We start from the raw sequence: 13488 nt of genomic DNA, 5'->3' as shown, positions 1-13488 counted from the left end.
AGTCATCCCTTAATATAAGGGGTTTAGTTTTTCATATAGGCCAAACAGTATGACCATATCCTAACACCGATCACACACAACTTTCCAAGATTTTATAGTAATGTTATATTTCACTAGTGGTCAAATGTGCCTTTAAGCAGGTTGAAACAATTAGCAACTTTCTCATTATCTATTTATTACGCATTGCCACCGAGTTGATTCTGATTCATAGCAACCCTATAGGACAGAGTAGAACTGCCACATAGGGTTTCCAAGGAGCGGCTGGTGGCTTTGAACTGCTAGCCTTTTGGCTAGCAGCTGAGCTCTTAATGGCTGCACTGCCCGGGCTCCAGTCCATTTATTTTCCCAGGATATATTACTATAACTGACCAAATAGGCCTTAATTATTTAATTGAAGGGCTTTTTTTTGGTTTGTTTTTAAAACTCTTTATCATTTAAATTAACACAATAAAATTGATTTTTTTTGGGTGTATAAAACCAAAAGGGAGAATCGTCCCCATTGTCCTTGATTTGCAATGACCCCCTTTCCCGCTTCTTGGACCAGAAAGAGTTTTTCTTAGAGGTCTTTTAGTCTATACTGGGCGAACACTTCTGGGTTTTGGACTGCTTTTGAGTCCAGGCTGGGCAACACTATAAAATTTCAAATTCTGGTCTCCTGGTGGCGTAGTGGTTGAGTGCTACGGCTGCTAACCAAGAGGTCGGCAGTTGGAATCTGCCGGGTGCTCCTTGGAAACTCTATCAGGCAGTTCTACTCTGTCCTATAGGGTCACTATGAGTCGGAATCGACTCAGCGGCATTGGGTTTGGCTTTTCCCCAGTCCTCCTACTGTCATTTACTTTTTGGAGTCCTCGGGTAACTGTGGCACACATTTTGTCCAGGATTTGTAGTTAGATTCAGAGGGAGAAATAGGATAGAAAGTGCTTATGCCACTTCCCTGGAACCAGAACTTTTTTCTTTTGTTCTCAGATGTAGTTTTCTAAAATTTTTACTGTGCCAGTTAACTTTTTTCATCCGTGCCTATAATTTTTTTGTGATGTATTAAAAAAAATCAAGTAGTAGTAAGTTGTCACAACTCAAGAAAGAAAAATTGCTTCTTTTTTCTAAGCTAAAAACAGGTGAGTAATGGAAGAAGAGTGCTGAATGTGGGAATCACCACGGATTTGAGTTGGGCCAGTAACTAAATTACTGTGTGACCTTGAACAAGGTAGTTAACAGCCTGGACCTTTCCATTCCCTCCATAAAAAGCTAGCAGATAAACTAAACTATATTTCTGTGATTCTGTGACTGTTGGCTGAGAATTTGCTCCAGATAACTTGCGTTTCTCTTAACTGACTTAAACTCTTGGGATTTTTTTCCAGTTGGACTACCCTGTTGTGCAATTAGATTTAGGCTTTTTCTGAATAGTCTTTGTTTGCATTATATGATCTTTATAGAGAAAAGTTATTTTTTTAGCAGAGTATTTCCAGTTGATCTAGATTGATATTAGTTGACTTAGACTGCTTGTTTTCCACCTGCTAAGTTAGGGTTAACATTAAGGAGGATTCTTTCTGAAAGTGGAATGAAAGGACACCCAGTGTACTGAGATGACTACTATTTATTAGAAAGATGTTTTAATCTGGCAGTTGGTCTTCTCTTCTAATCTCTCGTGTATTTTGTTGAGTTGAGCTTGATTGGGATCACATTTGTCTGATGTTTTGTTGACCTATGTTGAGTTTTACAGCAGTTGAACAAAAAATATCTATGTTATTTAGGATTGGGCATACCAAAGGAAAATCCATTGCCCCAACAGCAGTGGAACAAAAAATATCTATGTTATTTAGGATTGGGCGTACCAAAGGAAAATCCATTGCCCCAACAGCAGTTGAACAAAAAATATCTATGTTATTTAGGATTGGGCGTACCAAAGGAAAATCCATTGCCCCATGTATTACAGGATAGAACTGCTTCATAGGGTTTTCTTGGCAGTGATCTTAATAGAAGCAGATCACCAGGCCTTTCTTCCATGGTGCTGCAGGGTAGGTTCGGGCCACCAACCTTTAGATTTCTAGACAAGTGCAAACTGTTTGTGTCACCTAGGGACCTAGATTGAGCATAGGTCTTTCCGTATAATTTTAAGAATTGAGTAAAGATTTGAATTGAATTGGTTCCTGAGATATTTTTATGTTAGTGATAGATTTACATATTGATGTATTTTTTGTCTCATTTTGCTTAGTTTGATACTTAGTCCTTTACATTTTTGTTTGTGGCCTTTCTAGAAATTTACAGAGTTGAGGGGTTTGTAAATTATACCTTTGCTGAAACGTTATGTCACTGGATTTAGCAAGTCTTGAATTCTTAAAAAAAAATCAAAGTTTATACGCGAAGTGTATGAATGGTTTTGGTAGTAAAAAATCTGAACCATCTCTATTTAATGTCTTCCCATATCCAGAGGATGCCAGCCCCCATCAGATTGCGGGAGCTGATCCGGACCATCCGGACAGCCCGAACCCAAGCCGAAGAACGAGAAATGATCCAGAAAGAATGTGCTGCAATCCGGTCATCTTTTAGAGAAGAAGATAATACATACCGTTGTCGGAATGTGGCAAAATTGCTATATATGCACATGCTGGGCTACCCTGCTCACTTTGGACAGGTAGGATGGACTAAGACCACATCCAGCAAGGGTTCTCTTGTTTGAATGGTATTGTAGCTCAGAAGGTGTCAATATTTTTCTGGCAGGGAGGTACTTGATAGCCCTGGAGACTGATGATCGTTGTGGGACTGAGGGTAGGATTGAGAGAGCAAACTGCAGACCTGGGAAAGTGTGATATTACCATCAACTTTCCTTTCTGTTGAGAATCGCTTATTATCAGGATCAGAAGACTGTTTTGGTAGTAGCAACTAGCTTACTTAAAATTAACCAGGATTGACCAGTAGATTGTGACTCATCTGTGTCAGAATGCCTGGACTTCAATGGTTATTCAAGAAATATTTGCTAAATGTTTTCTTAATTATTTTCTCTGTGCACAAGATCATTTAGAGAAACTCACAACAGATGTTTCTAAGTTAAAGAAATTAGATGCTTGCCAAGTAGTAGCATCTAAGGATTTTGTACTAATTACCTCATGGCTTGATTGCTGCAACAGCTTCCTTGCAGGTATCCCTACCCATTTTCCTGTGCTTTGAACATGGTATGTTTGGTGATAAATGCTTTCTTCTTTCCTTATTTGATCTTGATAAGGGGGATTGAGTCTCAGAGGGAAAATGGGCCACTTTTATTTCTTACTAATGCTGTTAAATTTTATTTCACTTAAATTTAAGAATAATACGCTAAATTGTCTTTTAAGGAAAATACGCTGCAAAATTAAAAGGAAGGATGTGCAGCACTAGGTACAACAAGAAAAATAGCCACCCATATTTCCATTATTAAGAGATAGTCATTGTTAATATTTTGATGTATTTATCAGGAAGGTTTTCCCCTAGGGAAAAGCGGCCACCAGCTTTTCTCTTACTCAGTTAGTAACTTCCATGCAAGCAGAACCTCCACCTCTTTCCCCTGCCCCCAATTTAAACAAACAAACAAAAGTACTGTGATTGAACTTTATCAGACTGACTTGGGTCAGTTTTATATGCTCATCTTGGAGCTGGGAGTGGGGTCAACTTCTCCAGAAATACATGATTAAGAGTGGGAGTGCATTACTTCCCCGAAGGAAAATTGAGGTGTTATCAGAAGAAAGGGGAACCAGATACTAGGTAGGCAAAAACAGCTGTCTCCTATAAACATACTCATATATTGGTTTTAAATAGAACTATGTGTAGTATGATACAGCATGTACTCTTTCAAATAATAATATACCATGAACATTTTTTTCATATATATTCTTTGAAATCATGGTTCTACTGATAGAGGCATATCTTCATTTTGTATTTTGTCTGTACTGAATGTTTAAATTTTTTGGTTTTTACAAATAATGCTGTGACAGTTGTCATAGCATTTAATGGCTGCATGATCTTTCAGTAAATGGATGTGTGTTTTGGGGTAAGTGGCTTATCTTAATATTCTAGCTTCAGAATTTACAGAGAAATGAAATTTTTACGTAAGAAAGAATGTAAGACTAAGGAGTATGATTAAGTACTGAGTTGTAATATTTCAAGTTATATGCTTTTACCACGTCAAAATTTGACTCAGGGGGTTATCCGTATGGTACATGACATAATATAAAGCAAATAGATGCCTGTATTTCTTACTGGTTGTTTTACTTTAAGGCACATTAGGTTAGATTTACAGAAATCTGATACATTAGGATTTACAGCATTCTGATATATTAAGATTATCAAATGGAGGGGCGAGAACTCTTAATCCCTTGGCTCAGAGATAACCATTATTGACATCTTGTAAATAATAGACTTGCATATTCCCAAGGGAGTTCTTTAAAGACAGAATTTTAAGTCTTAGGGTAGGATTAAGACTTTGTGGAGTATTTCATTTTGTAAAAGAGCTATATATGTTTTTTCTGAGATTCTTTCCTTTAACATATTTAAATGTGCTTTCAGTCCTACCTAGGTAGCATGTTTTAGGTGTTGTGTAACTTAGTTACTTGATAAAACATTTAATTCTTAGGTGGAAAGTGTTAGGACTCAAGGAAACTATACTAAAATTTTGGTACAAAAAGAAACATTTTTTTTTTGAGTGGGAATAGGAATCATAACTTTTAAGTTTGTTATTTTGTTCCTTTTTTGAATAAGCACAAATGTATCCTTATTAGTGATCTGGTATCCTGCCTTTGGAATTGGGTTAAAACAGTTGTTATCTAGATTCTTTGACCTGCATGTATGAATCACAATGCTATTTCCATTTAATCATGTATAATAAAAGCCACCCTTGAATTGCATTTGTGTGTTAGACCTGTGCTGTTCATTATGGTAGCAACTAGCTGAATGTGGCTAGTGCAACTGAAGCAAATACTAAAGGAAATGATTGTTTTGGTACTTTTTCCAGTTATTGGAAAACTTTTAAATATGCTTGAAACAACTGGGAATGTGAATCTACTTTATCAGTTATACGTTTAATGAAATCTAAATATAGTTCAGGTATTTCTGATTACATGTTGAAGTACTAGGTATATTGGGTTAAATAAAATGTATTCTTAAAACGAATTTCACCTGCTTCCTATATCTTACCAGTATGGTGCTGTCTGATAGAAATAAAATATGAGCCACATAGGTAATTTAAAACTTTTTAGTAGCCACATTTAAAATGTCTCATTTAAATTTTACAGTATACCCCATGAGGTAGGTAATATCTTCATATTACAGATGGGGAAACAACTTCAGAGAGTTTAGGTGACTTGTTTAAGTTAAGTATTAGGGTATTAGAACTCAGCCACGTATAGTTCTAAGACCTATTTCTTCTTTGGGTTTAGTCTAAATCTATAAATAACTGTTTCTGTTAGCTTATTTATTAAATATTTTAGTCCTACCTTGCTGTACAAAGGATTTAAGATGGCATATACCACCAGCGTCTATTTAAAAGACAAAAGGAATTATAGAAAGTAGGAGTTGGGGAGAAGGAAGAACGCAGACTATAAGGCCAGCATAGTTGCTGTTGATGAGGTAGCTAATACAAGGAAGGAGATGTTCAGTGACATGGTTGTGATTGCCAGAATTTAAGAACACAACTGCAGGAACCAGACTGCCTAGATAGAATCTTTGGCTTTGCGACTTTACTATCTGTGTGACTTTGGGCAACATCCTTAAACTTCGTGTGCCTTGGTTTCCTCATCTGTAAAGTGGGGACAATCCTAGTGCCTACTTAATAGGGTTATTATGAAGATTAAATAAGTTAATAAATGTTAAAACAACAATAACAGTGTTTTGTACATAAAAAGCCCTCAACTATTACTAATTTTACCGTTTCCTCAAGGACAGCAAAGCTTTTTGAAGCACTGAATTCTAAAAGATAATTTTTTTATTTGGTAATATATTTTCCATTTATTGAGGAGGAAACTGAAGTGCAGTCAGGTTAAATAACTTTGCCAAGATCATGGAATTGGTAAGTGGTAAGGCCACAGAACCATATAAACCCAAATTCTATGGTCTTTCCAGTCTACCAGTCCTATAAGTGACACACACACTTTCAAAGTCAGAAGCAAAAGTTGTACCACCAAGAGCAGAAAAAAAAAAAAAAAAAGTGTTTCGTGTGAAATGAGTTAGAAGGAAACTAGCAATCTTGACGTTCTGGACCTGTCTGTGAAGCCATAAAAGATAATTTTTCACACGAGTCTTTCATTTAGGGCCTGTTAGTGATATAATAGTATCCTCAACATTTTTACAACAAAGGCAGTAGAGTATGTAATCTTTTAGGCATCTAACTTAAACACAGTGCAGAAATAAAGCTGATTATCTAAAGTGGATAGACTATAGCAGTAGAAAACTGGTATCTTAGAGGCCAGATTCTTCCACGGATGTGTTTTGTTTCTCCAGTACAGTATTTAAAATTGTTCTGAATTTTCTGCCATCATATAAAAACCAGGGAACTTCTCATAGAAATCTAGACTTCTAGGTAGAAACTTGTAGTCAGAAAATTTGACAACATTGGGTCTACATTTCACATGGCAGTGGTAGGCTGGTGACTACTTCGTCAATTCTAACTTGGCCTACGATAGTCTTCCCTTCCATCGATAAGGTATGGCATTCCGCTTTTTTAGGTTCCCTAAAGTTTTACAGTGCTCTTCATAAGGTCTTACACGTCTTTGGTGAAATAGGTTTATAGGTTCCTTGGAGCTCTTGTTTTTATTGTAAATTTTTTTTTTTTTTTTTTGTAATTACTAATCACGTTGCAGATATATAGAGAAATATAATTGATTTTTGTGTACAGGCAGTCCCCAGGTTATGAACAAGATCCATTCCTAACAGTGTCTGTCTTTAAGTCGAATTTGTAGTTAAGCTGGAACAGGTGCATAATGTTTCTCACTTAGCCTTATAAGGGTCCTTATTTAGCCTTACTTTCTTTTTTCCTGTAAGAAAAGGCTCAGCTAGAAGGCTTTTTAGTGATTTAAAGGCTGAACATGCAGCAAGTGAAGGTGATTGTGATGAAAAATTTGTCATGAGTAGGGGTTTGTTCAGTCCTTTCAAAGTGAGGGCAAATTTACTTAACATTAAAGGGCAAGTACAAGTTGTCCCTGAAGGCAGGTTGGATGTTGATAACCCAGGAACTTAACTGTGTTTATCCACCTAGCCACATTGCTGAACTCAGTTCTAGGAGTCTGAGAGTCTATCTGTAGACTCTTATTGTTTCCATAGAGACAGTACTGTTGTCTGCATAACTTTTTCTTAGTACCCTGTACATGTAATGCAGTATTGAAAAATGGTGATTGTAGGCATCCTTGTCTTAGTGAAACCTTAAAGAAATGCTCCTGCAAATTATGGTTATATATGATGACTGCTATAGAGTTTATTTCTTAAAATAATATTTTATTATGTTTTTGGTGAGTGTTTACAGAAGTTTTAACAGTTTCTACACAGATTGTTCAGTGATTGCTATAGGTCTTAGGTAGACCTCCTTTATCACATTAAAGAAGTTGATGTCAAATTTTATCAAATGCTTTCTTAGTATCTACTGAAATGGATTTTCTTCTTTTAGCCTGTTGGTGTGGTGAGTTATACTAATAGATTTTCTAGTGGTGCTTTCCTTGCACACCTGGAATAAACTTAATTTGGTCATGGTGGTTTTTACTTTTATATTGCTAAATTTGGCTGACTAATATTTTATCTTAAAAGGTACTTAGTTCTATTAAGGCCGTTCAAAGGCCTACAAGCAATAACCCGAACCAGTAGCAATGAGCACCCTTAAGCCCAAGTCCATTTCACTCTAAAAGGACCAGGGCCCTTTAGAAAGATTGCTGACTCTAAATGTTTGGTAGGAAATATAAAGAATAAGCCTAAGATATCTTATTGTGACAGAAACCAAGAAAGACTGTGGAGGTCATGTGAAAAGGATTCAGTAGCCACCAGAAGAAGAGTCATGCCAAAAATGAGATAATTTGAGCATTATTAAGAATAATAACTGCAGTTGATTATAAAATACCAAGTAAGTTTAAACCCATGAGTTCATAATGATACTTAAACCAACAAATAAAAAACAACTCCATTGGTCATCTTTGGGGGTTACTAGGGAACCAACTCCTTATTTAAAAAAGAACTGTTGGTAACACAATGATATATATAGACAGAAGTTGCTCCTCGGAGCAATATTCCAGATAATAAATGAAGAAGGAATGAGAGAATTAGAATATTACCATTTTGTAACCACTGATGATCGTCAGTGCTGTTACTGTAATCTCATGAAAGAGATAAGTCCACCAGAAATAATTATATGCCTCCTGATGACAGTTTATACTACCACCTATGAACTGTACTTGAAAAATCAAAACAAAATAAAAGATGAAATACTTGAATCTGATCAAGCCTCCTTAGGTATATAATCTAAGATATTCCTGTGCATGTATACAAAGAGATATTATAGTGTTCATTGCAGCATTGTTTCTAATAGTAAAACAGTGGAAACAATCTATATGCCCATCAGAAAGAGAATAGGTAAGTTATGGTTTATTCTTAAATGAAATACTATATAGCCATGAATATGACTAAATTAGAGCTTTTTGTCTCAGTATAAATAATCAAAGATTTTAAATGAAAAGAGTAGAAGTCAGAAGCATAAATATGGTATGATATTTATGCAAAGTTTAAAACATTCAAAACCAATTCAGTGCATTGTTTCTAGATACATACTTGTGTAGTAAAAATAGATAGCATGGCAGTAATGAACAGCAGAGTTTGGGTTTGGTTAAATTCTGGGATGGAAAGAAGGGATATGGGACTGAGGCAGAGTACACAGAGGGATTCAGTTGAATTTGTAATATTAAAAAAACAGGGTAAGATGTTGATTTGATAGAGCTGGTTTGTGAGTCAATGAAAGTTGTGTGGTTTTGTGTACTTTTGAGGGAAATATTTTATAAATTTTTTCAAGTGAAAAAAGATTCAATGGGATTGTCAGCATATTTTCTTTATTTAACTGCTAGAAAATTAAGAAAGCAAACAAAAATAGGCTGTCTGTCTGTATAGATTTTATGTTACCAGGCTACAATAGTAGTAAAACAATCACAAGAAACCTTGTTCTTTATATTCCCACTAATAATGTCCTCACACTGTTAGGAGAATATTTTATCTTTGCTCATCTAGTAGGTTAAAAAGTAGCATCTCACATCAGTTGGTCTCAGCCCACCTGGAGCAAAGGAGAATGAAGAACACCAAAGACACAAGTTAAAGGTGAGCCCAAGAGACAGAAAGGGCCACATAAACCAGAGACTACATCAGCCTGAGACCAGAAGAACTAGGTGGTGCCCACCTACCACCAATGACTACCCTGACAGGGAACACAACAGAGAATCCCTGCTGGAGTGAGAGAACAGTGGGATGCCGATCTCAAGTTCTCATAAAAAGACCAGGCAATGGTTTGAATGAGGCTAGAGGGACTTGGTCCCTGGACCCTTTGTTAGCCAAAGACTGGAACCATTCCCAAAGCCAGCTCTTCAGACAGGGATTGGACTGGATGATAAGACAGAAAATGATAGTGGTGAGGAGTGAGCTACTTGGCTCAAGTAGACACATGAGACTATGTGGGCAGCTCCTGTCTGGAGGCGAGATGAGAAGGCAGAGGGGGACAGGAGCTGGTTGAATGGACACGAGGAATACAGGGTGGAGATGAACAGCGTGCTGTCTCGTTAGGGGTAGAACAGCTAGGAGTACATAGCAAGGTGTGTATAAGTTTTTGTTATGAGAGACTGATGTGATTTGTAAACTTTGACTTAAAGCACAATTTAAAAAAAAAAGGAGTAAAGTAATTTGAGGTCGTTACCCAAGGGGCAAACACAGTTGATTACTATTTTTCCTCTGTACTTTAAGTAACGCAAGAGTGTAGAGTTTTATTTTTAATGATTGCTGCTCAAAATAGATGTCCACCCCCTCACCCATTCCTTCTTTGTAGTTTGTTTCTCTTAACTTTTATCTTTTTTTCCCCAACTTTTGAAAACTTTGATAGCATTCTTAAAGATAAAACATGATCCATTCTCAAGTTGCAGGACACGTAAGTGTAAAGTGTAATCGGAGTTAATCCCTTCACTGGAGGATGTTTATCAGATGCCATTTCCACTTACATTATCTTAAATTTTCCCTCAAATTTGCAACCTTCTAGAAACAAATACTTTTTCTTGAAGCAGAGTCAAAGTACACATGGGGAATATTATAAGGAGTTAATTTAGTGTTCGTTCCTTTACATTTTTGGTTTTCTTTTTGCTGTTTAACTTTTAGGTAAGTTTTAAGCAAGTGTCACAAAAAGCAAAAAACAACAAATTGTATTCAGTAGTCACTGTTGACTTTTGGAAACCCTGGTGGCGTAGAGGTTAAGAGCTATGGCTGCTAACCTAAAGGTCGTCAGTTCAGATCCACCTGGCGCTCCTTGGAAACTATGGGGGCAGCTCTACTCTGTCCCGTAGGGTCGCTAACTCTAAGGCAATGGGTTTGGTTTTTTTTTTCGATGACCTTTAGTCTGATTGTCTTAAAACTTGACCCTAAAAATAAAAATAATACTAATGCGTAAAAGTATCTTGTATTCATTGGGTCATTTTAATAAGACATTTTTGTAAAATTTATTTTCATAATGTCTGATGTTTGCCAAGAGCAGAATTCTATAAGGAGGATGAAAACTTCAATGATGTCTGATTTTTATATTATTTTCTTTCAGTTCTTAAGTGGGAAGATTTAAAAATCTTCAGTTTGAAAAAGTAAGATTTTTCTAACAGTTTAGCTCCTGATTTTCTCATTCACCTAATTCAGGGGTAATTTTTCTGCTGGGCATTGTAAGAATAATGTTCATCAGCTTCTATTTTAAAAATTGTTATTTAAATTTAAATTGAATGTAGGAGGAAGGGAATGGTTGTTAATAATCTTTTTCAATCAAGGCATTTAAGTTTTCCTTTTTGATCCTGGTTATCCTTCTGCCTTAGAGGTTTCTTTAACATGTTCATGGTAGTATGGTCGGTCATTCAGCTGCCTTTAGGTTTTTTAAATGCAGGTTCATTGGGAGGACAGATTTTAAATAGCTTGCAACAGCTTTAATTTGAAACTGTTTTACTTTACACAACTTCACTTTCTAACTTCTTAGGCAAATTGATATGAAAAATAGTCTCACATTCCTTTGCTCCCTCTGTATACAGATCTCCATTTGAACCCCTTTCCTTGGAATGTAGTGATTCCAAAGAGTTTCAGAAACTCTTCTTGGAGAGTCTGACTTGTGTATGCCCTTTGAAAACCACTGCTCTCGGGGGAATGCTTGGCCTCTTCTGTCTCTGTCAAGGTGGAATGATTAGTATATCAAAGTGATTGTGATTTCAAGAAAGGCTAAATAGAGAGACAAACAAACTATTTAATATTACCTCAAGGACTCTTAAGCACTGAGGAGTTATTTCTAATAATTATATAAAGAGGAAATCATATAAAACATTTTAGATTAATTCCATTACTAAGTTTTCTCTGGGTATATAATTTTTCCCCCTGTATTTGATTCCTAAATCCTCATCTTTTCCATAGTACTTGGTTCAGTCCCTAAATGTAGCACTTTCCACATTATATTAAATTTAGTTATTGTGCATCTTTTCTTCAACTGTACATTCCCAGTGTTTAGGACAGTATTTGCACTTTGATGTATTACCAGTTAGTATAGTTGTTACTGAGTTTTTTGATATTTGACATAGGAACCAGACCTTAATACATACGTAAGTTAGGTGCTCATTTAATGTAACCTGGGGATGAAATTAGGCATTTGATTTATTAGAGGGTTATTATAATAATAACCCTCTATTAGTTTGTGTTTGTATGAGTCTGTAGAACTTAAGTAAAATTCACGGATTATTTGGATGACAAATACCACAGGACCTTGACTAGAACGTCTACTGTAGAACGTGATTACCATTATCAAGATACCCAAAGGTCTGAAGTTTTCGTCTTTTTATTAGGTAATTTGATGATAGATTTATGTCTATTTAATCATCTGTGGATTCTGGGTTGAAAATACTGCTTTTCTAGATGGTGGTAGCAATTTTTTTATTTCTTTCTTTCATTTTTGCAGTTGGAGTGCCTCAAGCTTATTGCCTCTCAAAAATTCACAGACAAACGTATTGGCTATTTAGGGGCAATGCTGCTGCTAGATGAAAGGCAAGATGTCCATCTCCTCATGACCAACTGTATCAAGAAGTAAGTGTTAGCTTTCCTTTTTACTAACAGCTACTTCGCTTTTCGGTCTTTTATAATATGACATCAAGAGCTTTTAATTACTGACATATTTATTGTCCAGAATGTATTTGAATTGCCCTTGGCTCAGAAGCTCATTTGTAAACAGGCTAAGCAAAGGGCTAAAACATTTGTAGGGTATAATCTTATGTCTTCAGGCATAAGAACACAATTTAGCAATGAAATAAACATTTAAGCCTTTCTTTCTTTTTTTTTTTTTTTTAGTAAAGAAAAGGCATTGCTAAAATCTGGGCTTTCTTGTATTTTCTCTAGGACTTTGGATACCATGAATAATGACACTGCATGTTTATTAAAGAATTACCAGTGTGTATTATGAGTAAATACCATGTAAAGTAAAAAGAGAAAAGTCTTGCTTGCCAGCAGTCTAATGCATCTGAGATTTCAGTTACCTGCAGTTTTACTTAGTCCTGTGAACTTTGTGTATAGTCTTTTTTTCTCATATTGGCTGCCTTACTGATATACTAGTCTAGTCATGTTTGTTTAATTTGCTTATAAACTGAGGAATGCTTACCATTTGGAGAACTTAAGAGGACCCAAACAGGGAAATTAATTCTTCCCAGCATCCCTCACATGGGAATTTTCTGTTAGAAAGCTATGGAAGTTTTGATGGCCATAAGTGTTAAAGGTACCATGTGGTTTGTTTTAGCTTGTCAGCTTAATCTCCTTTTTAGATTTCTTTTTCTTTCATTTGCGTATTTCTGTACTTGACAGAAAGTATAAGCGAGGAGATATAGTTTAGCAGATTTGCAGGTATTGCAAACATACTTGTGGAAAATAAATGTTCTACTTTAGATTTTTCTAATGAGTAATGAAAAATTCCAAAATGACAAATATGATTTGATTGTAATTGTAAGTGTATCATTTTCTTACATTGGATCTGTGAACTTAATTTTGGGAGAATTCTTGCTTTTTGGCCTTGAAATAAATATTATTAGAGTACCAAGTTGATTCATTTGTCAGATACTTAATTGCATGCCTGCTATGTGCCCAGAGCTGTTCTAGGTACTGAAGATGGAGAGTGAACAAAATGTATAGAAATTTTTGCTGTCATGGAGTTTGCATTCTTGATATTCAGTGATTCTTTTGTTCTGTTATTCTCGGACATGCCTATAAGAGAGTTCCTTTAATTCTTGTGCTTACATG

General features: G+C 35.7%; 1 protein-coding gene across 3 annotated transcripts in view; it reads left to right on the top strand.

The window, feature by feature from the left end:
- AP1G1 (adaptor related protein complex 1 subunit gamma 1) overlaps positions 1-13488 on the top strand; it is a 72032-nt gene that overhangs the window by 18336 nt on the left and 40208 nt on the right. For all 3 annotated transcript variants that reach the window (XM_064273811.1, XM_064273812.1, XM_064273810.1), the window contains 2 exons: positions 2429-2632; positions 12164-12288. In XM_064273811.1, the coding sequence (XP_064129881.1) occupies positions 2432-2632; positions 12164-12288 (326 nt within the window). In that variant the 5' untranslated portion in view covers positions 2429-2431. The remainder of the gene's footprint in view (positions 1-2428; positions 2633-12163; positions 12289-13488) is intronic.

Source organism: Loxodonta africana, chromosome 21, assembly GCF_030014295.1.
Source record: "Loxodonta africana isolate mLoxAfr1 chromosome 21, mLoxAfr1.hap2, whole genome shotgun sequence".
NCBI lineage: Eukaryota > Metazoa > Chordata > Mammalia > Proboscidea > Elephantidae > Loxodonta > Loxodonta africana.
Note: the sequence above shows the minus strand (reverse complement) of the source record. Positions and strands in the feature narration are given on the sequence as shown.